This window comes from Chroicocephalus ridibundus, chromosome 8, assembly GCF_963924245.1.
Source record: "Chroicocephalus ridibundus chromosome 8, bChrRid1.1, whole genome shotgun sequence".
In the NCBI taxonomy this organism is placed as follows: Eukaryota; Metazoa; Chordata; class Aves; order Charadriiformes; family Laridae; genus Chroicocephalus; species Chroicocephalus ridibundus.
Window position 1 is genome coordinate 10721159 of NC_086291.1, and position 27404 is coordinate 10748562.

A 27404-nucleotide genomic window follows, 5' to 3' on the forward strand; every position below is an offset into this window, starting at 1 on the left:
TAAAGCCGGAGGATTAGTCTCCAAAGCAAAGGCCTGGCCGGCTGCCAGCCCAGGCAGGGAACAGCCCAGGGAGGCCTTTCCCAAAGGCTCAGCTTGCTCCTGGCTCGCGCTCCAGCTTTGTCCCCGTGTGTTCACCGGCCTCCCGGTCACTCAGCCGCTGGCACCGAGAGACAGACTCGGGGCAGGGTGTGGGGGGGGAGCTCAGGGGGGTCCCACAGGTGGGGAGGGGGTGGGAGGTGACCATGAGACTCCTGCTTGGTGCCTGAGCCGCCCTGGGCAATCAGAGCATCCCCTGCCTGGTGTGGCTTCTCCAGTGCGTAATAGAGGTTGAGCACACGCTGCAAGCCCTTTCCTTAGAAGACGGTCACTGGGGGACATCTCTCCCTTCTCTTCCACTGCCTCTTTGCACAAAACCTGTAGGAGGTTCCTACCTTTGGAGACCTGTAACCCCGGCGCAGTTGGAAGGAAAAGCTGGAAACTCAGGACACAGGAACCCTCTACTGGGCTGGTTTAACCCGACACTGGGGGGTCCTGGGCAGGGCATGGGGAGCAGGCTGGGGGAGAGGTGCTGGCCAGAGAAGAGCTGCACGATGGGGCCAGGCTGGGTGCCGGTTCCCCTGGCACCGAGACTGAATGCCACCATGGAGGTGGTTTTGGCATCACGGGGCTCTGCCTGGGGATCACCACTTTCCTCTGACCAGCACCAACACTTCAGCCTTGCCCAGAAGACCATCCCCGATGCCAAAACACAGCGGGGCTGAGAGCAGGGCCTGGGGGCATGACCAGCCCTTCCTGCTCCATTTGTTGCCCTCTCCTGCCCCATGGTGCCTGCAACGGGTCAGGCAGCACAAGCCCAGGGCTCTGCTCGCAGCGCTGTTCTCCAGCAAGTCTTACGAAGAACCTTGGGGTGCACGGGCCCACCACTCCCCAGGGGCTGGGCTGGTCTGGGGGACATCCCCCCAACTGTCACTGGTGTCACTGGGTCACTTCATTGCACCGCTCCGGCTGAAAACTTTCTCTCAAGGGCTTTGATTTTCAGGCAGGTCACCCTGCAAAGAAGCACGTGCTCACCTTGGGGGAACCGGTGGGCAGGGACACACCATCAGCCCCGGGATAGACTTGCTTTGTCTGGACCTTTTTTATCTTCTCATCTCCGAGCAGCGGGTGGCAGAGGCAGGGCCATGGCGGGGGGTGGGTCTGAGACAAGCCTCGAGACAAACCGGTGCTTGTGCACGACCCAAAGGGTGCATTTTAGAGCACCCCCAAGCAGCTCTGGCACACAGAGTTTTTTTCCCAGCACCTGGTCCCTGAGCGATGCACAGGGAATGGTACAAGGGACGAGAGGGAGCATGCATGGGGGTGCCAGGATCCGGCCCCGCAGGCTGCCCTTGCACCCATGCATCCCCTGCACCCACTCCGTGAGGCACCCCACGGCAAGGCACCCCACGGGGTTGCGTGGGGCCATGGGGCTGCCAGACCAAAGGCTACGGTGGTTGGCAGAGGGGCTGGGTGTCACCTCCCCTCCGACCGTGGGGACCAGGCTCTCCCCTGGCCCAGGGAAAAGGTTATTTTCACGCTGCCTGCCCGCAGGAACTAACATAGATTGCTTAAACGGCTGCAGCGCTCAGGGGACAGGCCCTTTCAGAGCCGAACTGCACACAGGGAGGGGAAAGCCCAGGGGACTTTTTAATAACTAGCAAGGGGAGCTATTAAAGTGTTTTACTGCCTCGTTAAGACAGTCTAATCTCTGTGTATATCTTAAAAAAAAAAGAAAAAAAAAAAAAAAAGAAGAATTTGGCTTGCTGGTGTTTTTATTGTAACAGAGGTGGGTGTTTTCTGGCACCGGCTGGGATCCTGCCTGCTTTACCTGCTTGTTTTCTTACCCGATACCAGCACGGAACAGCCCAAGAACAGCCCAAGGGCAGCAGCAGGCAGCGCCAGGCAGACGGCTCCTCCCAGGCGGCGGCGAGCGGAGAGGTTGCAGGTCCGCACTGCGGGCTCTTTCCCACCCATGGGTGCTCTGCACCCACCTTTCAGCAGGACGGAGGTCCCCAGGGCAGGTGTGGGACACGTTGGTGCTGCACAGACCCCGGTAAAGCCCAGACATGGGTGACTCCTTATCTGGGCAGCCCAGAGACAGGGCAGAGGATGGCAGGAAAACTGTGGTGTCTCACCCACCCCTCCAGCTCCAAGGGCTGGGATTTGGAGGATACCCAGATTTTGGGACTATGGACAACTTATGCTCCTGGAAGTTAGGCTGAAGAGTCCACACCCAGGGGAGCCCCAGCAAAGGCTTATTTGCAGGGATACTGAGCCGTCCGGCCACCAGGGTCTGGGTTTGGAAGGGGAATGGGCTGGGCATTTTGTTTCTAAGGTTTTGTTCACTTTATTTTTTACCCCAGCCCCGCAGAAAACGGGGAAATCCTGCCGAGTCCTGCTGGCTCCAGCATCCACTGCTCCATCTGCAAGAGCTCAGGGTTTGAAAGCCAGGAGCCTGAGCGGATGCTGAGGCCGGGATGGCAGGGCTGGATAAGCCGCTTGCGTTTGCTTTGGAAAGGCTGATGTTTGCATGAGCAGTGGCTCCAGTGGTTTTAAAGGGACCCACCCAGGAGCAAATCCCAACAGCCTGAAATCAGAGCTGTGGCTGCTCCCACCCCGAGCTGGGCTGGAGAAGTCTCTGCCCTGCACCCAGACTCCCCCCTGCACGTCCTGGGTGGAGGACGCAGAACAAGGGAAGCAAATGGAGACCCCAACACGGCTAATGGGGATGGCAAACACATCCTAGCGAGACCTCCCCTGGAAATTTGGGGCAGGAAGGACGAAGCTGCCATCTGTAGCTGGAGACCTAGTTCAGTTGAGCTCAACATGCCTCATCTGCAGGAGATCCAGTCCTACCAGCACCCTTGCTCCCAGCAGACATGCTCTGGTACCCAGCTGCTTCAGGAAGAATGGCTTTAGGTGTGACCGTCCTGGTGTGAGAAGGGACAGATGCCCAGACACATGGTCTGTGCCTGTTTTAGGACTGGGGCTAAATCTGCCATGCCTGCAGAGCTGCCAGCGGCTCCAGGATGTTTCAGTCCGTAGCATCTCCCCTTCCCCTAGAAACCCCTCTAAGCTCAGCAAAGCACCGACAGCGTGGCCTGGGAGAAATGCTACCATTTATTAAGCCAGCTATTTTTTTGTTGAGAATGATTTTAACAGCGCTGGAGGACTTACCCTGTCTCCTCCCAGGACCCCTCAGCTGATTCATCACATGCAGGGCTAGAAGAAATGCGGGGGACAGCCAGCCTCGGGGGACGTGGTGGCTCAGCAGCAGCGGCAGAGCTATGCAGGTTGCCACGAGCCGCTCGCAAGGCAACAGCAAGCCAAGCATGGCTGCCCCGGGGCAGGGAGATGGGATGCTCACGTAGGGCAATCCAGTCCCAGTTTGCTGGGATTCCCCCAGGTCCTCAGCAGGTGCCGTCTCTGGGAATTCTGGATGTTGTCCTGCTCTCCGTGTCCATCCAGGGAAGCACTGAGGATCTGCAGGGGAAGGGAGGATGCTTGGGGCTCTCAGCACGGAGCGTAGTTTCCACTGAAGGTGCCGCTTCAGAGACACAAAGCTGAACCCATCGTGCACCCAGCCACCTTCCTAACCACAGCCAGCTCACGTCTCCCATGTAGAAAGAGTCACAGCCACGTCTTCCCTCTCTCTTGGCTTCCCATGGACATCAGGAGACATTGTCCCAATTCCCACCACCCCAGCAAGGAAAGAGCCAGGCTGCAAACCACACAGGCAGGGGACTGACAGCACTGTGGTGAGAGCAAAGCCGTCACAACACCTGGCCAGGGACAGACATACCCATGGGTTGTGAAGCCAGGACCCTCCACGTTTGTCCACGCGCGTGGAAGAGTCCCTCTCCTTGAAGCAGGGGGCTGCAGGATGCTGAGGTCCTCCCCTGCATCATCTGGCGAAGGCAGCAGGTCCTGCCCAAGCTCGCGCACAGCTCCAGCTGCAAGCCATGCTCTACAAGCCAGTGAGGGGGGTGCTGGGAGGCATGGTGGGTGGACAGTAGAAGGCACAGGCAGAAGCCAAGGCTAAAAGGACAGAGAAGATGTCTCCAGGGCAGGGTTGCTGCAAATCCGCCCCAGCAGAGGAGCCTCATGTTTCTGGTTGCTGGTAGGGGGCAGAGACCTGGCGCCATTCATCACACAGATGGAGAATCCCGGCCATGACCCCCATCACACTGCGTCAAGGAAAAGCACGAGCCTTTCTGAGTCTGAGCCCCACGGGCTCTGCCAGGCTGCCCATACGCTGCCACGTCCCGCGGTTTCTGCAGGATCTGGTCCCGAGGTGGAAAGACAGTCCAGAAACTGGGAGAACTGGATCTCCATCTCCCACCCAGTGCTTTGCCCTTCTCACATAATCACATCAGGAAGGGAAGTCTGCACCATCATCCTTCCTCCGCAGGGCACAGACGAAGGCTCCCCAGCCCAACGGGAGCAGATACAACGATCACACTTCAGATCGGCTTCACAGAGATGTTTAAACCAGGCAGGGCTTCACCCACAGGGTAGGGGGTTTTCAGGATCCACCATGTGCTGCGGCCAAACCCACAGTGCCCCAGGTCAGCTCTACCCTGGATGGACACTGGCCTTGAAGACGATGATGGAAATGAGCACATCCAACAGGGAAGCCCTGATGATGGTCCTGCCCTGCACCTTGCACTGAGCATGCTGGTGCCACCGAGCTGTGGATGCACGGGAGCATCTCCTGTCCTCTCTGGGTAGCCAGTTTGGGGGACGGTTGCCCAGTTTTTGCAGACGGGAGGCTGAGGATTAGAGGGCAGAGGTCCCAGGAGTCCCACTGACCCAGCTTTCCCCACCAACCTTTCCCCACCACCAACACCAAGGACAACAGAGGAGTGACCAGCCACCTGCAAGCACCACCCCAGAGCAAAGGATTACATTTACGGGGACCCACCCCATCCCACCTCTCCCAGAAATTTGCCACAGGGCTGGCACCCCGTCCCTTAGGGCTGCATCACCAAACAGTGACGGGGGCGGTCAGAGGAACCGTGCAACACCACCAAGCCAACCTGTCCCCCCCGCTCCAGCCACCCCAGCTCTCCCAATGGAGACAAGTGAAGCAGAGCAGGCAGTTGGGAGAGCTGGACTGGGAAGGTGAAGCCGCAGGCTACAAGAACGTCACATCATCCTGAGACTGGAGCCAGCGCCAGTGGGCATCGTACTCCAGGTGCACTTTGCTGTTGAGTTTGCAGTTCTCGAAGTCAGCCTCGGCTTTCCGAGCCTTCCCACCTGGGTTCCCCTTCCCTGGCCTCTCCCCAGCCCCCGATGGCAATTTGGTGTCTCTGCCTGGTTCCAGAGAGGAGGGCTGCTGGCCCAAATACCCGTTGGCCACCTGGGGCTCCTTAGCAAACCGGTGATCCTGGGGTAGCCCGGGTGGGGAGAGGTCCACGTGGGGCCACTCGTGCTCCGCTTTGCCCTTCTCTTGCTTTGCAAGACCCCTCTCGGGGTCAATCCTGACCCAATCCTGCTCCGCCCTGACCAGGGCTCTGCCCGGTGTGGATACGGCGGTGGTTTCAGCGGCGTTTTGGGAATACTCATCCATGTCATCGGCCAAGGTGTCCAGGTAGCTACCGACGGAGATGCTGTCCAGCCTGTCGTTGGGGTCCTGCAGGCTGTCCCAGCTGCCCCGCCGCGAGGTCGCCTGGCTCTCCACCAGGCTGTACTGGCTGCTGGCCAGGCTGCTGCAGCGGCTGGTCAGCGTGCTCCTCTCCTCCAGCAGCCACTTCACCGCCTCGATGCCCTCGTTCACCACCACCAGCTGCTGCAGGATCTTCACGTCGACCGCTCGCAGATAAGCCTGGCAGGGAGACAGAGAACATGGGGTTTTGGGGGGGAACCAAGGTGACCCTGATGGCCAAGGGACCTGAGTCCCAGCACACCGCGGCAGAGGTGTCACCGTGGTGGCCACAGGTCTCCCAAGCTTATGAAGATGATTAGGGGATTGGAACACTTCTCTTATGAAGAAAGGCTGAGGGACTTGGGTCTCTTCAGTCTGGAAAAAAGATGGCTGAGGGGGGACCTTTTCAACACTTATAAATACTTAAAGGGTGGGTGTCAGGAGGATGGGGCCAGGCTCTTTTCAGTGGTGCCCAGCGACAGGACAAGAGGTAATGGGCACAGACTTGAGCATAGGAAGGTCCACCTAAACATGAGGAGGAACTTCTTTACTTTGAGGGTGGCAGAGCACTGGCACAGGCTGCCCAGAGAGGTGGTGGAGTCTCCATCTCTGGAGACATTCAAAACCCGCCTGGACACATTCCTGTGCAACCTGCTCTGGGTGACCCTGCTCTGGCAGGGGGGTTGGACTAGATGATCTCCAGAGGTCCCTTCCAGCCCCAAACATTCTGTGATTCTGTGAAGCTGTTTGATGAAGAGCACGGCATGGGGCAACACCCCGCAGGGAACCATCCCAGGGAACCCTGACCAAGACTTGGGCACACGGCCATCGGGAACCGAACAACTTATGGCACCCACTGGCCACCAACCCCCTCAGGGAAATAAATCCGTGACACTTATGTCGCTGTCTCCTGTGGGGTAAGCAAGAAACTGGAGGCACTGGGTGCAGATCAGAGCCCAGAGCATCCCCCAAACCCTGGGAGGAAGCTGGCAGGGCAGGAGGGACCAGGCAGGGCAAGGGTCTGGCTGGACCATCAGCACCTCCTTCGGCCAGGACCCTTCCTGCATTTACTTCTAGGGTCTGATCCTGCCGATAATGTGACACAGCAGGAATTGCAGCCTGAGACCCAAATCACTCCCAAAACGGGGGAGGACGGGGCGGGGGGGGGGGGGCGTGCAGACATTGCTGATCACACCGCTGGCCTCGCTGACTCCTGCCCCTCCAAGCCGGGGGGAAGCTCTTTGCTTTCGGTTGCTGCAGAAACATCTGTTTTCCTAACGGAAAGCCCCGCGTGCCAAGACATTCCTGTCTGTGCGATACTGGCTGCCGAAAGCCACTGGATTTCCCCTGCATAGGACACAAATATTTTGCCAGGAAAGGGAATAAGGCGGTGGAGGCTGGGGGGGAGAGGGAGAGAAATCCATTGCGGGACAGGTACAGGCAGCCTGGGAGCTGCGGATGCCCACGGACTCGTTCACAAACAACAGCCTGTCCCCAGCACCAGCAAGCTGTGACGGAGATCCACGCAGTCCCCCAGGATTGTTTCTAAGCCCAGTGCCCGGTCCCCAGCATCCGGTGCCCTCCAAGTCACCCGCCCGCCCACGGGTGACCCGCCGTTCCCTCGAGACCCCCGTCTCCGGTCCCACGGCGAGCGCGCAGCAACAAAAGCATCCGAGGAAGGAGCCTGGGAAAAACTCCAGCCAGGGTTTCGGCACGTGATGCCTCTCAGTCCAGAGGACATGCACAAAAAAAAAAAAAGGGGGGGGGGGGGCGGGCAAAGATTTGTAGAGACCCGACACCAACCCCCATCCCCTCCCCATGCTCCTCAAGCTGTATTTAAATAAAAAATAGCAGCGATGTGCCCGGATTGGGGCCGGAGCCAGCTTCGAAGTGCAGAAACTTCCTTTCTAGGCAAGTTATTTCAAAAACTGCCTACAATGGCCTTTTCTGCAGGCGCTGCTAAAGCATCTGGCCTTGGCAGGGAGAAGGCGCAGGAGGAGGAAGGCTGGGAACCCCTGGTGGGGGGGTTCCCCATTTTTCTCTGCTTGGTGCAACTGTGGCTGTCAGAGATGCCAGGGGAGCCACGCCGGGAGCAGAGGGTGGGAAAACACTCCCTGCTTTCCATATTGTTTGCTGGAAAGAGTTTGACGTCAGTTTGCTACTTTTTCAGCCCAGTCTGACACACACACACACACACACACACCCCCGTTGCGCCCAAAGAAACCCCTTCTCCAGCAAGGGGAGGTTAGCACGGAGGAGACCGAGGTTCAGCCACTCTCTATATTCCTCCATATTCCTCCAGATGCAGTAATGGTTGCACTGCACCGACCCTGTACCCATCCCAAGGCCTGCCCAGTGCTCCTCACACGGTGCCCCACCGGCATCCGGACCCAGGGCGGCAGCAGCAACCGGAGGGGAGGAGGGAAACTGCGGTCCTGAGTGCGTGGCCAGGGATGGAGGAGACCCACCTGGATCCCTGCTCTGGGATGTGACACCCTGCACTGCTCCGTGCCTCAGTTTCCCCATGTGCATCCCTCAACACCATCCTTTTCCACATCCATAAATGTTGTGTCCCCCCCTTTCAAAGCGGGGGGCCAGCGGGGCTGGGGGGACCGTGACACCTCTCCCCATGCTCCCCAGGGGCAGGCAGAGGCGGGGAGAGCATCTCCCCAAGGGGGATACGGTCCCACTTCCCTCCCCAGCACACAGCTAACGTGCAGGCACCTTCCCCCTTCAAGACACCGAGCCCCAGGGATAAAACATTCTTCTCGAAGGAGGAGGCAAGAGTGGGAATTTGCTGTCTTCTCCTGCCACCGCCCACTCCCAGGCCAGCTTCTCCTCCGAGCATTGGGTTTTGCGGGTCTCTGCTGCCGGGAGGGGAATTTTGGTTCTTGTCCATGGGGATGGGGAGATGGGGGGAGCCCCGTGCTGGGTTTTGGGCACCCAGGTGCCATCCTCAGGTGTGAGATGTCCCTGATTCTTCACCGGCCGGTGAGAAGAGCCAGGGTTGAGAAAGGAAAAAACCTTTCCGAGCCGAGATTAATAATGTGTGGCCAAAGCCAGGCCTTGCAGCCTGTGATCTGACCCTGCCTGCACCTGGGCAGGGCAAACCCCACGGCTGCTTCCTCTTCCTCCTCCTCCTCCTCCTCTGAGCAACCCAGGGCGCTGCAGACCTTTCTCCTCCGGTCAGAGTGCAGCCTGGAAGCCAGCGCGGAGGAAGGACGAAAGCTTTTACACCGATGGGGAATATTGAACCGGGCAAAGCACGTGTGCAGAGGGCTCAGGCTGGCTGTGTCCCGCAGCCCCGCGGGTGGCAGGCAGGGATGCAGGCGTATTTAGCCCGTTTCCCTATGGAAACGATGCTCATTCCCTCCTGCTCGATTGTATGTGCGTGGGAGGGTCCCTTCCCCCAGCAGCACTTGAACCCATTGCCCAATCTCGCCACGTTTCCCGGAGGCGCAGGCATCGCCGGTATTTGCTCCCTCCACGAAAAGAGGGAGGCGAGGAAGCTGCCACCGGCACTCCCACGGTCCCCAGGAACGGCTGCCAACCAAGCTGAACCCTTTACTAGCCACCGGAGAAGCTCCAGCAGGAAGCAAACCCCGGGAAAGCTCCCGGCGATGCTTGTGCCTTGTCACCCAGGGACTGACACCCGTGGGGGGCGGGGGGCCGTCACCGTGCCCTTGGCGAAGGTCCCTGCCCTAAATCCTGATCCTCGGGACACCCCGGTCCCCATCGGACCCAGCGCCGGGGGGTGCCTGGGGTGTGGGGGGCAGGACAGAGGTGGGCAGAGGGGTCCGTGGGACCCCCGCGGGGGGGGGCGATGCTGCATGGGTCGGAGGGCAGAGAAAGGCCGGGGGCGGGGGAGGTGTTAACCTATATAGGAAAGAGCAAAAGGGGTGGGAGGGGTGTCCCCAAAATGCAGGCAGAGCACGGGGCACTATTAGGGGGCTGTTCCACCACGGAGGGGTGGCAGGCAGTTACCGGCGGGGGGGGATGCAGTTATCCTGGGTGGGGGTGCAGTTAGGCAGTTATCGCAGGGAGGGGCATTTATCCCCGGGGAGGGGGGCAGACTGTTACCCTGGGGGTGGCAGGCAGTTACTGGGGGTGGGATGCAGTTATCCCGGGAAGGGGCATTTATGCCGGGGGGGGGCAGGCTGTAACCGGGGGGGTGGCAGGCAGGCAATTACCCGCGGGGGATGCAGTTATCCCGGGGTGGGGCAGTTACCCCGGGGGATCAGGCAGTTACCGGGGGGGTGGCAGGCATTTACGGGAGAGGGGGGATGGGGTGGTGGCAGGCAGTTACTGGGGGGGGGGGGGGGGCAGGTAGTTACCGGGGGGGGTGTCAGGCAGTGCCCCCGGTGCGGCGGGACTCACCAGCTCGAGGCGGAGCGCCCGGAGGCGGTCGGCGAGGGGCGGTCGGGCGCCGCGGGCGGGTGCAGCCGGGGGCGCCGGCGGTGCCGGCGGTGCGGGGGCGGTCTCGGCCCGCAGCCCCCGCAGCAGCCCGGCGGGCGGCCGCCGTCCCACCTTGGTGGCCAGCTCCCGCAGGTCGGCGGGCAGCGCCTCCCCACCGCCCTCCATGCGGGTGGGGCGGCGGCGGCCGCGCTGTCACCCCGGCCCCGAGCCCCGGCCACGCCCCTCCCGCTGACCACGCCCCCTCTGGCCACGCCCACCCGCCTCCACCTGCCCGCACCAGCGAGGTCCTCCGGGCAGCGCAGAGCGGCGCGCGGGGAAGGGGCGGGGCTAGAGGTGGCCCCGCCCCCGAGGCGTCGCTGCGGCGCCGGAAGCGGCGCGGCCCCGCTGGCGCTGAGGCTTCACGGGGCGGCGGCGGCAGCGCCGAGCCGGGCCCTGCCCCGGCGCTGCCCAGTCCTGCTCGGCTCCGCTCCGCTTCGCCTCAGCCTCCCCGCGCGGACCGTGAGTAGCGCGGCCGGCGCTCACCCTCCGGGCCGCTATCCCGAAGGGCGGGCTTTCCCCCCCCCGCCTCCCCCACCCCCGGCGCGGCTCCGTGGGGGCCGCTGCTCCTCGCCGGCTCCGTCCTCGAACGCCTGGGTCTCCCTCCCCACCGCTTTTCGCGACCCCTCCCGGCAGCCTTGTCCCCTTCCCTCCTCTTCCGAGAGCCTGGGTCCCTCTGCGATACCCCACCTCCTCGCTCCGGCGTCCCTTTGCCCTTCCCCTGAGGGCTCTGGTTCCCCCCAAGTCTTCCTCCCCACCCCGTAACCGGTGCTCCCCACCCTACCTGGCCACGCTGGGGGGTCCCTGTGCTCCAGCCAGGCCCCTGGCTCTGCCGAGCCTCCACCTCCCGCCCCAGGCCCGGTGGGTTGTGTGGGGAGCTTGGCCTTGCTTGGGCACAGCCCCTCTGCCCCAGGATCTCCAGCAGGTCTGTGGCCCAGCTCTGGCCTCCATATCTAGACCGGCTGTACCCCTCTTAGTGGGGGTGGTGCAGCTTCACAGCCCTGCTGCTGCAGTGGGGAGAGTGCCTCTCCACACCAGAGACCCTGCAGGCCCGCGTGGTTAGTGATGGCACCGCCATAACACCTGCCAGTCTGGGGACTACTACAGGCCTCTTGGCCACTTTGTATTTCCAGAGGGTGGGAGTGGGCCCAGTGCGCTACGGCAGCCTTGCTGAGGGGGTGGTCTGGAGCAGAGGTCCTTGCTGCCCCATGGGTTCAAGGGCTTCCCATCGCCCCACTTGCAGTCCTCCAGCAAAACCTGACTTCATGGATCGCTGGCTGAGGGTGCTGCAAGTGGGGAGGCTTCGTGGGACTTTCGAGTGCCACTCATGGCCACTGCTTGTGCCAGGCCCTGTTTCTGCTGGGGACAGGGTTTGAACCCGTTTGCCTCCCTCACCCTGCGCCTGTCCTGTCCTGGCAGGGAGCCCCGATGGACACGAGAGCGGAGCAGAGCGCGTCCTGACCCCTGTCCAACGCGGCTGCCCCTGCGCCAGCCCCTGTGACTATGGACGAGTGGAAGCTCAACCCTGCCATCAAGCCCCACAAGAAGCGCAGCTGGTACCTCGCCTGGAAGTACAAGCTGATGAACCAGCGCACGCTGCGAAAGCTGTGCCAGGTGCGTAACCCACCAGCCTGTGGTGGATTAGGGAGGATGATTAGATGAGGGGAGGGCGGTAGATGTGGTCTACCTTGACTTAAGCAAGGCGTTTGACACGGTCTCCCACAGCATCCTCATAGGGAAGCTTAGGAAGTGTGGGTTAGATGAATGGACAGTGGGGTGGATAGAAAACTGGTTGAAAGATAGAGCTCAGAGGGTTGTGATTAGGGGCACAGAGTCTAGTTGGAGACCAGTGACGAGTGGTGTTCCCCAGGGGTCAGTACTGGGTCCAGTCCTGTTCAACATATTCATCAATGACCTGGATGAGGGGATAGAGTGCACCCTCAGCAAGTTTGCTGATGACACCAAGCTGGGTGGGGTGGCTGACACACCGGAAGGCTGTGCCGCCATACAGAGAGACCTGGACAGGTTGGAGATCTGGGCAGAGAGAAACCTTATGAAGTTCAACAAGGGCAAGTGTAGGGTGCTGCACCTGGGGAGGAACAACCCCATGCACCAGTACAGGTTGGGTGCTGACCTGCTGGAGAGCAGCTCTGTGGAAAGAGACCTGGGAGTCCTGGTGGACAACAGGATGACCATGAGTCAGCAATGTGCCCTTGTGGCCAAGAAGGCCAATGGCATCCTGGGGTGCATCAAGAGGAGCGTGGCCAGCAGGTCAAGGGAGGTCATCCTCCCCCTCTACTCTGCCTTGGTGAGACCGCACCTGGAGTACTGTGTCCAGTTCTGGGCTCCCCGGTTCAAGAGGGACAGGGAACTGCTGGAAAGGGTGCAGCGGAGGGCTACGAGGATGATTAGGGGACTGGAACACCTCTCTTATGAGGAAAGGCTGAGGGATTTGGGTCTCTTCAGTCTGGAAAAAAGACGTCTGAGGGGTGACCTTATCAACGCTTATAAATACTTAAAGGGTGGGTGTCAGGACGATGGGGCGAGGCTCTTTTCAGTGGTGCCCGGGGACAGGACAAGAGGCAATGGGCACAAACTGGAACATAGGAAGTTCCACCTAAACATGAGGAGGAACTTCTTTACCCTGAGGGTGGCAGAGCACTGGAACAGGCTGCCCAGAGAGGTGGTGGAGTCTCCATCTCTGGAGACATTCAAAACCCACCTGGACGTGTTCCTGTGTAACCTGCTCTAGGTGACCCTGCTCTGGCAGGGGGGTTGGACTAGATGATCTCCAGAGGTCCCTTCCAACCCTATGATTCTATGATTCTATGATTCTATGATAATCTATAGGGTTTACAAGCTTATGGAGCAGCTGCATGGGTGGAAGTGGGCCTGCTGGCAGTCCTGGATGACCTAACATGCTGAGGAAGCATAACTTGTCCCCCAAAAAGCTATATCCAGTGGCTTTGTGCCCATGTGTGGAACGATCTGCCATGTCTAGCAGCTCCTTCCAGCTGCGAATGGACCTGTTGGGTGGCTATGGCAGGAGATACAATTATCCAGGCATCCTTGGGAGGCTTTCAGCTAGAAACCTGAGCAGTTTCTCCCTTCATGGTTCTGGACTGTGCCAAGTCCAGCAGTGCTCAGCCTGCAGGGGGAAACCACCCCATCCCATTAGGTTTGGAAACTAAACCTGGTACAACAGGTGGACAGAGAAAATAGGGCTGAGTAACGGGATCTCATGCCCCAGAGGCAGCTGGTGTCTGGAAAGCTGTGGGCCTGGTTGCTTGTGCTGTAAAAAGGCTAATCCTCAGCAGAGCCAGCGTCCTAGGGGGTGTCTGGGGGCGTAAGGACAGGGAGGGTTTGTCCCATGGCAGCAAGTTGCAGAAGAGGGGCCGTTCCTGAGATGAGCAAAGCTCAGTGAAATCTGGCAGTTGGTTTCTGTGGGAGGGCGCAGGGGAGGGTTTGTGTGTGCCTGGGAGAATGAAGGCTCACGAGGGCTCCCTGGAGAAGGAGACTGCTCAGTCTTGCATCCACTGGGGTGCTCAGGGCTTGGGAACAGGCCTGGTCATTCAGGCAGGCATTGCTCATAGCACTGGGGCTAGAGCCTATCTGCTGTCATCTCCTTCTTTCATGGCACTGCTGTGGCTTATAATACAGATGAAAATTGAGCTTAAAATATGTCAACTAGAGCTGAAACTATGGTGTAGCCAGGTCTACAGTGGCTGGGCCTCTGTCAGCAGCTCTGACTGAGTCAGTTTTGCTAGACTCCGTTGCTAGTCCTGCTTATGGTGCCTCATTTGCTCTGGCCGCCTGGGCTGTGGGGCTGCTTCCCGGCCTATCCAGGACTGACCAGCATCCCTAGCCAGCACTGCAGCTCTAAGATCATCCTTTCGGCTGTGGCCAGATGTGCTCTTGCAGCTTACACCTGGAGGCGGATCATTTCCCAACATGGCGTGTTGGTGGCCCAAGTTTTCCTGTCTCAGAAGAGGTCCTTTTAGCATGGAGTAGTTTCTACTTTACGCTGGGTTCAAATACTAGGGAAAAGACTGAAATCATGGAAGAGAAAAACAAGATGCGTTTTAATAAATAGAGGTGGTTGTAGAAATGTTGTAGTCTTTTCTCCCTCCCCTTGCTCTGGGAGCAACAGGGCCATGGGAAATGGCGATGCTCGTGTTGGGGGTTCCCATGAACTGGTCTGTAGCCCCAGGACCTTCCCATAACTCTCTGCATCAGCATCCATGTGGGTTGCCTTGGTTTGCTGCAGACAGTAAGGCTGCGGGCAGTTCTCTGCAGCCTGTGGTGCGGTGCGGTTTATTGAAGTCAGAATTTACCTTCTTGCCTTTGCCTTGCCTTAGTCACGTGGCATCTCCTTTCCCTCCGAATACCCTGGATACGTCCTCTGGTTGCAGAGGGAGAGACAAGAGTAGTGATGCTGCGGGAGAGGCAGAAGTTAAGTTTACCGTGGGAGCTGTAACTCTGAGTTACAAAACGCTTTGCATGCAGAGACCCTCAACCTTGACACAATATTTTAGCAGCAATCTGCTCGCCAATCTGGAAGCAGCGACGCATTGGAAGTGGATTAATTCTCATGTATCAAGAGTTCAGTGCTCTCCAGCTAATGAAAGCATTTCACCCGAAAACCCGGTCACCTGTATTTCTTCGTCTTTGCCTTTTCCCAGAAGAAAACAGGGGAAATGACAGATGCTTATGATTCCTTGCACGATCTCCTTGGGGTGCCCTGCAGCATATGCCAAGGAGGTGGCCTGATCTTGGGGTTGTTACTTAGAAGTTGGTAACACAAAGCATCCTGCATTGCAGACGGGTGCTGTCCTCTTCCTGCTTGTGACTGTAATCGTGAACATCAAGCTGATCTTGGACACCAGGAGAGCTGCTTATGAGGAGGAAGAGGAGTCTGCACAAGACTACGGTGAGGGGCAGCATCTTGCTTTTCTTTGAAAGCAAGGAAACCGGAGGGAGGGAAGTAATTTCTTTAAGTCAGGGCAAACTTGTGACCAGTCACAGCACAAAAGACAGGTCTGTGCCTGTGGGTTTAATAAAAGTGAATAGAAAAGGCTCTTCCCATTCCTTTTGTGTCTACTCAAGTCTTCAGCACGTTTGTCTGCAGAGGTCTGTGTGGGGATAGCTGGGGCCTGACCTGCCGCTGTTTTGGATTTCCCTTACCTGTCGTCCCCATAGATTCTGACCCATGGCTTGCTGGTCTGGGATACCTGGTGGGCAGGACCTCCTGGAGGCTTGGCTGGGCTAGTGCCAAGCAAGAACACGCCAGAGGTGCTTTGCCTGGTTGAGACTGGGCATTTCTCCCCTGTAGATGACGAGTTGCTGAATGTGGAGGTCCCTAGGCACCCTGTCAGCAACAAGAAGGTCTTGGATGTCGAGGTGTACTCCAGCCGGTCGAAGGTCTACGTAGCTGTGGATGGGACGACAGTAAGTGACGGGTTCTGGCTGTTCCTGTGAGCAGAGGATGGGTGGAGCTAAATGAGCAAAACCTCAAGCAGCGGGTGGTGAGAGTGTTTCTGTGGCTGGCAAGAAGGTCAGGAGTGGATCCCCCTCCTGCCTTCAGGACTGTGGAGGTGTTGTCCCACTTTGTCTTCTACTCTGGCATCCATCGCTGCCTGGAGCAAAGCCAAAATGTCACAGGAGGGAGACTTGTCCCTTGCCTGGGGGCTCTGCTGTGCTGAATGTGCAGGGAGTAAGAGGTCTTGGCATATGCTTCTCATTGCTTCTTCACTTGTAGGTCCTGGAAGATGAGGCTCGGGAGCAGGGAAGAGGGATCCATGTCATCGTCTTAAATCAAGCTACGGTAAAGCATCCTTGCATGTCTGCATTTGTCTTTCTTATTGTGCAGTGTTTGTCCTTGCTTTTGTCCTTTAACTGTTGGGGGCATGAGGCAAAGGGCAGCCAGGAGAGAAGTCCCCAAATGCTTGTTTGCCTGTAGTTTCCAGAGCACAACGTGGTCACCCAGAGGGTCCCTGCAGTGCTTGTCTTGTGCTTGCCTAGCTGTCCTTGGGGAGTAGGCAGGAGAGGAGTTGTGAGGTTGGGTAACACTGTCCCATGGACCTGAGTGCACTTGTCGTGCGTGAAGGCCCAATGGCTGAATTTGCCTGGGGACTAACTCCCTGACATACCAGAAAAATAACTCATTGTGTTGCTCAGGGACTGAAGCTCCCAGGACAGACTTCCATAATTCTGCATGTCCTGGCTGTGTAGCACTTAAGACACATCTGGTGTTTGAATACCAACAGGGTCACGTGATGGCCAAGAGGGTCTTTGACACCTATTCTCCCCATGAAGATGAAGCCATGGTACTTTTCCTCAACATGGTTGCCCGGGGCCGTATCCTGATCTTCACCATTAAGGTATGTGACCTAATTGTCAAAAGAAAAAGTCATCTTGAGTCAGGATGCCCTGAAGCTCATCTGGGAAATTGTTTCCTGAATGTCATCAGGCATTCCCAGGGCTAAATGTGACATCCCCACTGGTCTATGCCCCCGTGGCTGGATCACCTCCCTTGTCCTCATGCTCACCCTTGTTACTACAGATACTGCTGTGTGCCCAGAAAGGCAGGAGAGCTAAAAGCAGATATGTCAGAGCCCGCAGCAATAAACAAGAGGTTAGATGGGGACTGGACATGAGGAAATATAAAGATGTGGTGGTTCCAGTTCCAGGCTTTGGCGCAGGGCACCGTGGACTGTGCTGGCTCTGGGCTGCTGCGTGAGCAGCGCTGTGCTGCTTTTGAGTTTAGCTGTGTGAACACATGCCCTGCTTTAGAACAATTTGGTCTCAAGGAAACAGGAGTCTGCAAGTTCTCTGACCTCCCTGTGGGTCACGAGGAAGCCACTGGCGCATTTAGTGGCACAGTGACCTTAGGAACCTGATCTTGCAGGCTTCTGGTTCATCTGGTTCAAGGGTAGGAGTGGGCCCTGTACCTCTTTGGTATTGAACGTGAGACTTTCCTTGCCGGCATCAGGAGACAGACCTCAGCTGCAGGGTTGTGTTTTGTTCCAGGATGAAGGTTCCTTTCACCTCAAAGACACAGCAAAGAATGTCCTGAAAAGCCTGGGGAGCCAAGTCGCACCATTCCTGAGCTGGAGAGATATGTGGACATTTGTGGGGAAGAAGGGAGGTGAGTGTAGCAGAGGCCAGGAGAGGGTTCATGTCTCCTTTTTTTGGGCAGAAGCCAGGTGAAGACAAATCCAGCCCATCCCCAATACACTGTGTGAGCAGGAAACAAGTCACAGGGAGCGGCAGCTCTGTTCCTGGGGGTGAGGGAGGGGATGGAGGCAAAGCATGTCCCTTCAGCTGCTTGCCAGAGGCTGATGGGAGAAGGTGCCAAGCTGCCAGCCTGAGCTACAGCCCCTGGTTGTGCCTTCACAAAACGGGGCTGAGTGTTTCCAGATAGTCCTGACCCTGTGTCCCTGCTCCAGGGGAAGTATATGGGGAGAAACATGCCAAGTCGCCGGCCCTCTCAACATGGGGTGACCCTGTGCTGCTGAAGACAGAAGTTCATCTGACGTCTATGGAAGGTAAGAAGTACACTGTTCTCTTGCAGTGCCAGGTATCTCTGGGAGATGTCTGCCTGCTGCTCTTGGTGGTTTTGAGTCAAAGCTGTGGGTGTGTTAGCAATATCCCAGGATGGATTTAAGGCCATTTGGGATGGGGATGGTAACTTTTAAAACTGGGCCAGCTTCCTTTCTTCCTGCTTTCATGGCAATCCTAGGCATGATTGTTGAGAAAGATGAGGATGGGGAAGTGGGGACATGGTCTCGCCATCTGTCACCTCTCCAAACCAGGCCTGGTCTGGTCTTTTCTGACTGTTGCCCTTGAACGTGGCCCATTGCTGCTCAGAGAGGCCATATGATGGGGCCATATGATGAATGACTGCTGTGGCTATATCCTGTTTGCCCATAGTAATAAGGAGTGTCTTGGTGATGGCTGAGCCCAGGGAGAGCCATCTGTGTGGCAGTGCAGCCTGCAGCCTGGAGCACATGAGGTAAGGCCATGGGGGATGAGCAGTCTGTTTTTTCTCCTTGGTGCCTCCAGATGCTGAGTGTCATTGGCCTGACACAGAGCTGAACCGCCGCCGGAAGAGGTTCTGCAGCAAAGTAGAAGGTTACGGTAGCGTCTGCAGCTGCAAAGACCCCACACCCATTGAGTTCAACCCTGATCCCGTGAGTGCAGGGGAAGAGTATTCAGGGAGGGCTCCAGGAGGGTGGGCTGGGCTGGACCAGGTGTGTTTGCAGCTCAAATGCAGAGCCCTGTCCTTAAGTACCTGGTACTTAAGGACAGGTGAAAACTGCCCCCCTGCAAGCTCTTAGCCCCAGCAAAGGTAAGGAGAATACACGTGGTCAGGTCATGTGAGGTAAGGGGAGTTCCCTTGCCCTACATCTGCCCTGAGCTGCCAGGTTACCATGGCTCTAGGGACCTCAGTGTGAGCAGCACAGCCTGTACATTTGAAGACAGAGCAGCTATGATGGCCTTTGGGATCAGTCCTTGGCTCAGGATGGTATCTGGATGTCCTTGGCACAGTGCTGAAGGGTTTGGACAAAGATCTCCAGATGGTTGCAAGTTGGGATTTGGGAGCTGGGTCTGAAGTGGAATGAAGGAGGGAAGCTGGCAGGGTTTCCAACGGTGCTGAGTGGAGTCCTGGTTGGCTGGTGTGGTCCTGAGCCAAGGTGTAGGACTGTGCAGCTCTGCTGTTTAGCAGCGGGGCTGATCCCTGTCCCTTGGATCCTGCTTTCAGTGGCATGGCCTCCCCCAATCCCACTCGCTTACACACATTTTTCTTCTCCAGCTCAAAGACAATAAAGTCTTCGATGTGCCTGTAGCTGTTATTGCAGGGAACCGCCCCAACTACCTGTACAGGTAAGCATTTCCAGGGGACGGGGCTTCTCTGCTCTGTGCCACAAGACCAGGCATGGCCCAAGCCCTCCCCTTCATCCTGCCGGCAGGATACAGCCACCTCCTGGGGCTGCGTGAGCAACACAGGCAGAACCTGCTTGGACAGATCCCAGGGTCCTTGGCCATGGGAAAGGGAAGAGCCCAAGGACAGTGGGTCCTGTTCGCTTACTGCGTGCCCTTTTCCCCACCCCAAGGGATCCCTACCCTTCTGCTGAGTGGCCTGGGCCCACTGGGGCTATGGGCTCAGGCCCCTCGATCTCTCCCTAGGATGCTGCGCTCCTTGCTGTCAGCTCAGGGCGTCAATCCGCAGATGATCACAGTCTTCATCGACGGGTACTATGAGGTAAGAGCACTCCCAGAGGTCCCTGTAGCCAGGTCCTTGGTCCCCCAGGAGAGAGTAGGTGGTGCTGGCCCAGTCCTTGGTGGGTGGCAGGCTATGAACGCCTTCACCTTCCTCCTGCTGTGGATCACACTGCTCCTCACCCGCTCCTACACAAAGTCAGTCAGCTTAGCCAAGCCATGGGTGTGGATAAAGCTGCCTTGGCTTTTCCCAAAGCCCAAATTTTGCATCTCCATGTCAGAGAGAGGCTGGTGTGCAGGAAAGAAGTGGTCATGCTGGGCTCTCCCCCGCCCTGTTTCTTGTTTGATGAGTGTCGCCAGCCTGGGTGTAACACTGCCTGTCCAGCTCCCTCACATGAAGCAGAACGAACCAGTCCAGCTGTGCCTGTCCAGCTCCACTCTCAGTAAGAGATGAAGAGACCCATAACAATCTGTTTTCACAAGGCTCGTGGAAGCTGCAGACAGGTAGAGGAGAGCTGGTCCTTTAGAGAGCAAAGATCTTCCTGTCAGCTCAACCTTACAAAGCCCTGGAAGATCCCTCTGCAAGCCCTGGCTGTCTGGCAGCAGGATGTGCTCTGCTACAGGCCTTTCGCATCCTAGTAGGTCTCAGCAGGTTTCCAGCCCTCATCTCTGCAGCAGCCTGTGAGGTTTTGTCTGGTTGCCTTGTGGAGGCTGGGAAGGGAACAGGCTTGTTCCCTTTCAGACTTCTCCCACCACTGCCAGGTTGTGGGGCTGGGGGAGCTGGTGTGTTTATGCAGGCTCTTACTGCAGCATAACAGAGTGCTTAAAGATAGCAGCATCCATTGCCATGGCAACTGGAGCAGCATCCCTCAGCTACGAGGGGGCAGTCTGAACGCTCCTGCTGCCATGGTGGATACCAGGAAAAGGGGTAACGGTCGGTGCAATGGGAGCTCCTTCTCTCATTTGTGGCTAGCAAGTGGGATGGACAGTGTTCCTGGCTGTACCTGTCTTCTTTCTGCACTGTCCGTGGGGGACCAGGGATTTGGGCTTCTCAGGTATTCTTGGATACAACTTTGAATCTGCAAACTAGTAGGGCTAACAGAAATTTATGGTGATATTTAAGGGCTAAGAGGGTTTGGTGAGTTCCTTGCTGTGGGGTCTTTGGCACAGCATTATTTGGAGCCCTTCTTGCCCGCAGGAGGACAGCCACGCGTAGGAGGTCCCACAGGCCTATTCTTGGTGTCCCAGGGAGCTGGCGCTGCTTAGAGGGTGGGGAGAATGTATCTAGACCCACACATTGACGGGCTGTGTACCTTCCTGCTGCAGGAGCCGATGGATGTCGTGGAACTGTTTGGTCTCTCAGGAATCCAGCACACTCCTATCAGCATTAAAAACGCTAGAGTTTCCCAGGTGAGAGACCTTTCACAAGTCCTGGGGGACTTATTTCCTGGGACAGTATTCAAGGAGGGCAGGCTTAGCCCCGCATCTGTGCCAGGCTACCCTTCCCTGTGGGCCGGGGTTTGATGCTAACACAGGCAATGATCTGCCTTTTCTTGTAGCACTACAAAGCCAGTCTGACTGCAACCTTCAACCTGTTCCCGGTGAGTGAGACCTCTGCCCGGGCCCTGTCTAGCTGCTCACCTGTGGGAGCAAGACAGTGCAGGGTTTCCCTGGGAGAGCAGTATCTGTGACCCCCACCTCACAGGAGCTGGAATCAGCCCCATGGGGTAGGGAACAGCACAGGCAGGGGACACTGCTTAGTGTCTCTGCTCTGTTCTGTTCTTCATCTTTCTGACGTCTCTCCTTGCCCTGCAGGATGCTAAATTTGCTGTGGTTCTGGAGGAAGATCTTGACATTTCTGTTGACTTCTTCAGGTAAAGCGGTGGGTCTCTGAGCTCCTGTTTGGGTGGGATGTTTCCTTAGGAGCTCTCTGTCTGCTCAGGAGAGGCCAGATCCCTGCCATGCTGTAGCTCGCCTATCTGAGGCTGAGCAGTGACCAGGCAACAGCTGTAACAGCTCTGCCTGCAGAGAGGTCAGTTCTTGAATCCACTGTCCTGGCACTCAATGCAGGGTATCTTTAGAGTCTGGGATCTCTTCCTGGTTTGCTTTTTGGGGCTGCTGATCCATTCTGTACACACATGGTTGAGGCTGCCACATAACAAGAGGACAGGGACAGTGTCTAACAGGGCTCCTGTTTTTTCTTAAGGAGGAGAAACCCTGGAACAGGAGACAATATTGTCGTCCCCCCACCCCACGGTGAGATGCAGCTTAGCTTGTTTGGGTGTTCTTTCCCTGATCTCAGAATAATGTCAGCCATCTCAGCCCAAGAGATAGCTTAAACAGTCCCAGCGGTTGTGGGCGCCTTGTCCTTTGGTGGAGAATTTGGTTTGGTTTGCCTTGGGGAAGGATGTTTGACCAGGAACCAGGAAACTCTTTCCTCAGCTTTCTGAGCCAGTCGATACACCTTCTGGAGGAGGATGAGAGCCTGTACTGCATCTCAGCTTGGAACGATCAGGTAAGTCGGGGAAGATGGGGGAGCAGGGACACCTCTGTCCTGTGTTGTTCCCAAGTCAGGCTGAGGTCCGAGTTCTGTCTGTAAAGCAGGATGTCATCCCCACCATAATCCTAGGTGGGTCCATCTCCCCAGCCCTAGACTTTTCAGAGGTGCCACTGCAAATCCCCATCCTGTCCTTGCTGTCTGCTTCCCAGTGGCTGTCCCCTGCTCTCTGTGCTGGAGGTCTCCATGGAGCAGGATGCCTCCTATTTTGGCAGGGTAAGGGTGTATTCAGGGTGCTGAATGCTCCCCATAACATCGTAGGGCTATGAGCACACGGCTGAGGACCCCTCGCTCCTGTACCGTGTGGAGACCATGCCAGGCCTGGGCTGGGTGCTCCGGAAGAGCCTGTACAAGGATGAGCTGGAGCCAAAGTGGCCAACCCCTGAGAAAGTGAGTACCATAGAGGGACCCTGTACCCCCATCTCTGCCCATCATCAGTCCCTGATCATCACTTGGTCCCTGTGGGTACAGCTCTTGGAGGGGCCCTGGTTCTCTCTGACCTTCTACTGGGAAGGCTGCCCAAGCAGAAAGGATTTGGGACAGACAGTAACTTGAGGACCATGTTACCAGCCACAGGGCTGGCTGGAACAGCCCAGGCAGGCTGGAGCTAAAGGGGCTAGAGCTGATGTGGGCAGCCAGAAGGGTCTCTGGACAGCCACTCTACCAAATGATGTCCCCAGACTTGAGTGTGAGTGGCAGTATCCCCTCCACAGCTCTGGGACTGGGACATGTGGATGCGGATGCCCGAGCAGCGGAAAGGCCGGGAGTGCATCATCCCTGATGTCTCGCGCTCCTACCACTTCGGCATCGTGGGGCTCAACATGAACGGCTACTTTCATGTGAGTGACCTCCCTCAGCCCCCATGCCCTGTCCTGGTGCTGAGCTCTGACAGCCACCTTTCCGGGTAGCCGGGGATGCTTGAGGTGACCTCCAGGTGCTGCTGACTCCTTACTGAATCCTGTTTTCCTCCCCTCCTCTCTCTTCCTCCTAGGAAGCCTATTTCAAGAAGCACAAGTTCAACACAGTTCCAAATGTCCAGCTTAAAAATGTGGAGAGGTGAGTGCTGGTCACCAGGAGATCTGGATGAAACAGCTGCTTGACCTGACCCTTGTCCCGTTGTGCTGGGGACACTTCCCTTCCTTCTGTAACAGCAGCCATAACTTCCAGCCCCAGCACGCTTGGCCTCCTCTGGGGAATCCTTGTGGTGGTTTTTGTGAGGTTGAGTTCAGCTACCCCATGCTCCTCGTGGATGTGTTGAAGGGTCATGTTTTTGCTGACACATCCTCCAGGATATGTGGCAGTCCCTGCTCTCCATTCATTGGCTCCAACCTGTTGTCTTGTATTACACTGGGGCAGTCTTAAGTGTGGATCATCTTGGGATGATCCCTGCTTCTCAGACTGTCTGACTCTGCCCTGATCTCTGTGCTCTCTCCTCCAACAGCTTGAGGAAGGATGCCTACGAGACTGAAATTCATCGGCTCCTGGGGTGAGTGCCTGCAGGGAGGTTGGGACACCTCGGGGCACACTGAGTGAACCAAACAGGACAGAAGAAAGAGTCGGGGTGGCCCTGGCAGCCCCAGCCAGGGCTTACCTGTATGAAGTACCCTGCAGTAGGAACAGGGAGGAGGTGAGATCCCTCTCACGCGTTTTCTGTTTCCACAGTGAAGCTGAGGTCTTGGACCACAGCAAGAACCCCTGTGAGGACTCCTTTGTGCCCGACACTGAGGGCAGGGTCTATGTCATGTTCATCAGGATGGAGCAGGAAGCAGATTTCACCACCTGGACGCAGCTTGCCAAGGTGAGGCTCCTGACATGGCCTGTCCTTACCCCTGCACTGATCTTGACATCTCTGGGAAACATCTGCCCGTTGTTCTTGGGTTTGTCCGTGGCCTTGGACACAGCTCAGCAAATAGATTCTTGCTGCCTGTGAGTGTTATTTAAGGTTTTGGCGTTTACAGAAGGCACTGGATCATCCAGGGCAGATGCTTGTCTTGGTGGAGATAAGTCTTATGACCTCCCTGCGTGGGAGCTCAGGGCCTGAGCTTGTCTGAATGATTCCATCACTTCTCTGGAGGTGATGGTCACCCCTCTGTCCTGAGCAGGAATGGGAACAGGTTCCCCCTCTTGTCTCTCTGATGGTGGCTGGAGGGGTGCTGCCCTGTGCTGCCCTGATCAAGGTGCCAGCCTCTCTGCTGTGTCTTGATGAGGACAGGAGTGGTGGCTCTTCCCTTGCCAGGGGACACCTGGCCCTGGTGTCTATCCCTAGGCTCTAATGCCTCTTCCTCCCTCCTTACCATCCTAGTGCCTCCACATCTGGGACCTGGATGTCCGTGGGAATCACAAGGGGCTGTGGCGGCTTTTCCGCAAGAAGAACCACTTCCTCGTGGTGGGGGTCCCTGCCTCCCCCTACTCGTGAGTATCAGGGGCACGACAACCTGAGTAATCTCCCCCCATCCTCATGGCACTGTCCCCTGCCCAGGGCACTGCATCCTCCACTTCTATCCCAGCCCAATCCTGGGGCATACCACCCATCTTCTCAGCAATCATTGTGGTGGGAGCAGGGACAGGACACGTGCCCAGGGCTGGAGGATGTCCCAGTGGGAAGATCACAGCAGGGAGGAAGGCAGGGCTGTTGGGATCCTGAGGGAAACCACCACCCCTGCCTGCTCCCATCCAGCCTCCTCACCTGCAGGTCCAAGAAGCCCTCATCGGTGACACCAATCTATATGGAGCCCCCTGCCAAGGAGGAGGGGGCAGTGGCAGTGCCAGCAGTTGCTGCAGCAGAACAGACATGAGACTGGCAGCTGGGAAACAAGGGGGACCGGGAGAAGACGGAGACCTCCACGGTGCAGAGACAGAGGTGGCAGCAGCTCTTGGAGGCTGGTGACTGGACACAGACTCCCATTTCAGGCTGCAAAATGAGACCTCGGGCTCCCTCCAGCCCCCTATTGTGGTCTCCCTCTCACTGGACAGGGTACTTCCCTGTAGATATGCCATCCCCCCCATCCCACAAACTTTTTTTTTTTTTTTTTTTAACACAGACTCTTTACTAACGCTGCTCCCATTGCCCCCTGGCTGGGCAAGGCTGGAGGAAGGAGATGCGCAGCTGGGGGCTAGAGGTGGCCTCGAGAGACACCTCTGCTTCCCTTTTTGGCCCCCAAGTCCTGAGAAGGCAGCATGCTCACGTGCAAGGGCTGCAGCCTACCAGCTGGGTGTTATTTATTAATTCTTGCCTGGCTGGCTCCATGCCCAGTGGTGAAGAGGGGATCTTCCAGCATGTCTTCTGTCTCCTGCACAATGGATGCACCTTGATGACTGTATACTGGGTTGGACATCTTCCCACACGCCGGCTTCGCTTCTTGGGTTGCAGCGAGTGGTGCAGCCCAGTTCATAGGCAAAAGGGAATACTGAAGAGGAGCTGAACTTGCTGTGGACACATAGGGGATACCCCATACCCAGCATGAGGGCAGTCAGATGTCCCTTTCCTTTCTCTGCAGTTCTGGGAGCTGGAGATGACTATAGATGGAAGTGGACCGCGCTGTGCGCGCTGCGGCTCAAGCCTTCCTCACCCACCTTCTCTGTGGGGAGCAGCTCTGCCCCACGAGTCGTGGGAGGGGGGGTGAAAGTGCCTTGCAGAGTGTGATGGGAGCAGCAAGCGGACATCCCTGTGGCTGCAGGGACAAGATGGACTGGGATCTGCTGCAGCGAGAGATGCTGAGCTCTGGTGTGGTCCTTGCCTGTGGTACTGTATCCTGTCTCTCCCTCCTCCCTGGCCAGGTACCCCTAGATCTTGCGGAAGGCAGAGAGGGTTTGTTCTCCTGAATCCCCACCCTTACTGTGGTACGTTACTAGCAGGGAAGCTGTGAGCAGAGGTGGGATGGGTTCTGCTGCTGTGGTACACCCCTCATGGAGAGGGAGGGGGGGTCCTTATCCCCCCCCTCCTGTGCCTTAGGAAAGACCCCAGCATCCCCTTCCACCCCCAGCCACTTGGTACTAATGTCCTCCACCCCACTGGGGATGATCCTGGACCCCTTGCTCAGTGCACCTCCTTATCCATGCAGCAAGAGCTCTGTTCTCTGCCCAGGTCCCCTAGCCTTGGGCAGGGATGCTACCCCGTGGCTTGCCCTTGGCAAGAGGAGTTGCTGCTCAGCCCTTTTCCTGTGGTTGCCGGGGCTCTTCCCCTTCGTTTTCTCACTGTGAACTGAGCGTCGGGGTCTACACTACACTGATTTATTTATTTATTGCTTGTGGGAAGGGGAGGAGAGCAGGAAAGCAGCGTAAAGAGCTGGCAGCCCCCAGCCTGCATGGGGGCAGTCGTCGGGAGGCTTGTCCCCCTGGCTCCATCCTCTGTTCCTCTCCTTCCTCCCTTGCCCAGCATAGGAATAATTGTGAGCCTGGGAGATCTACTCTTTGGCCAAAATGAGCCCTCTGTGGGCACATCTCTTGCGTGACTGCAGGGACTCTGACCCTCGTGGTCCCTTGCATGCCTGTCCCAGCAGCAGGGATGGGATGGATACAGGAGGGGAACAAGGGGGTGCAGGGTGGCACCCCTGAGACTGTGGTAGTGGGCTTGGGTTCAGCCCTGCCCTCCTCTGCCACCCCCAGTGCTGCCCTTTGCTGGGACCCTGCTCTGGCAGCCAGTGGGGAGGGGTGGCCTCTGCACTGGCCCTCGGGGTAAAGCAGGTTCTTTCAGCGTGATGGGAAAAGGGATGCGGCTTCTTCCTGGGGAAAGCAGCTCCCTCCCCATACCCTGCTTTGGAAAAACTTCCACGGCTCTCCACCATGATGCCCTTTCCTTGGCATTTCTATTCCCAAGGCCCTATTTCCCTTCTCCCTGAAACTAAATGCACCACCACCCCCCCCTTTCTCTTCTTCTCTGGCATGGCTCAGGCTTGGCTTCTTCCTAATCCCTCTTGGGGCTGGGGAAGGTGGGCCTAAGGATAGGGAATGGCTAAAGGTGAGTTCTCCTCTCTGCTACCTGCCCAGCGGTGGCCAGGGGGCCGTGGCTCCCTGCTCTCCGCGGCAGCAGGACTTGCCTGGTGGGCTTCAAGCCCCCCTCTCTCCACACACTACCATGGGCCCACTGGGTGCTGTTCTCCCTCCCTCCCTGTTTCTCCAGCAAGGCTCTGGTGCGGTGGCCAGCATAGGGCCAGGTGCGTGGGCATCCCCAGGGCTTGCAGCTTTCTGAATCGAATTATTTTTTCAAGAGTAAACACTGCAAAGCTGTTGAGCCTCGTGTGTTTCATGGCTGGCTTTGTGCACGGCCCAGGGCCACCTGCCTGGACAGGACAGACCCCTGTCCTGTTTCTGCCCTGTGCAACGCAGGGCTAGCCGTGGGCTAACAGTGGCCCCAGGCCCCTGCCCTGTGGCTCCTGTGCCAGCAGAGGTCCTCCAAGCTGTGCTGTGCTGTACGGTGCCAGAGCGGCTGGTACAAGTTTACAAGCTGTTTTCCTCCTCAAGTTTTTATGACTCTTATCTTCAGTTCAG

At 57.5% G+C, this 27404-nt stretch overlaps 2 protein-coding genes across 2 annotated transcripts; one reads left to right on the top strand and one right to left on the bottom strand.

Annotated features, from left to right (window-relative positions):
* Window positions 1-1873: 1873 nt before the first annotated feature.
* LURAP1 (leucine rich adaptor protein 1) lies at window positions 1874-10393 on the bottom strand. Its single transcript, XM_063343372.1, has 2 exons — window positions 10064-10393; window positions 1874-5866 (listed from the first exon to the last, which is right to left on the bottom strand). Exons 1-2 carry the CDS (start codon window positions 10265-10267, stop codon window positions 5177-5179), a joined length of 894 nt encoding a protein of 297 aa, XP_063199442.1. The 5' UTR covers window positions 10268-10393; the 3' UTR covers window positions 1874-5176.
* Window positions 10394-10465: 72 nt separating this feature from the next.
* On the top strand, window positions 10466-27147 carry POMGNT1 (protein O-linked mannose N-acetylglucosaminyltransferase 1 (beta 1,2-)). The gene is made up of 22 exons (XM_063343371.1): window positions 10466-10600; window positions 11558-11752; window positions 14960-15068; window positions 15471-15586; window positions 15897-15962; window positions 16405-16518; window positions 17168-17285; window positions 17587-17685; window positions 18203-18330; window positions 18954-19024; window positions 19328-19403; window positions 20687-20770; window positions 20920-20961; window positions 21176-21234; window positions 21803-21875; window positions 22179-22307; window positions 22631-22756; window positions 22909-22973; window positions 23359-23403; window positions 23580-23715; window positions 24220-24329; window positions 24610-27147. The coding sequence occupies exons 2-22, from the start codon at window positions 11642-11644 to the stop codon at window positions 24710-24712; spliced, it is 1980 nt and encodes a 659-aa protein (XP_063199441.1). The 5' UTR covers window positions 10466-10600; window positions 11558-11641; the 3' UTR covers window positions 24713-27147.
* Window positions 27148-27404: the final 257 nt, after the last annotated feature.

Bases quoted from the DNA above. Each gene is read 5' to 3' on its own strand.
- LURAP1 (XM_063343372.1), bottom strand. From the start codon at position 10,267: ATGGAGGGCGGTGGGGAGGCGCTGCCCGCCGACCTGCGGGAGCTGGCC. The intron at 5,867-10,063 runs GTGAGTCCCGCC...TCTCCCTGCCAG, and splicing joins GGGCGCTCCGCCTCGAGCTG to GCTTATCTGCGAGCGGTCGA.
- POMGNT1 (XM_063343371.1), top strand. From the start codon at position 11,642: ATGGACGAGTGGAAGCTCAACCCTGCCATCAAGCCCCACAAGAAGCGC. The intron at 15,963-16,404 runs GTAAAGCATCCT...GAATACCAACAG, and splicing joins TCGTCTTAAATCAAGCTACG to GGTCACGTGATGGCCAAGAG. The intron at 16,519-17,167 runs GTATGTGACCTA...GTTTTGTTCCAG, and splicing joins TCCTGATCTTCACCATTAAG to GATGAAGGTTCCTTTCACCT.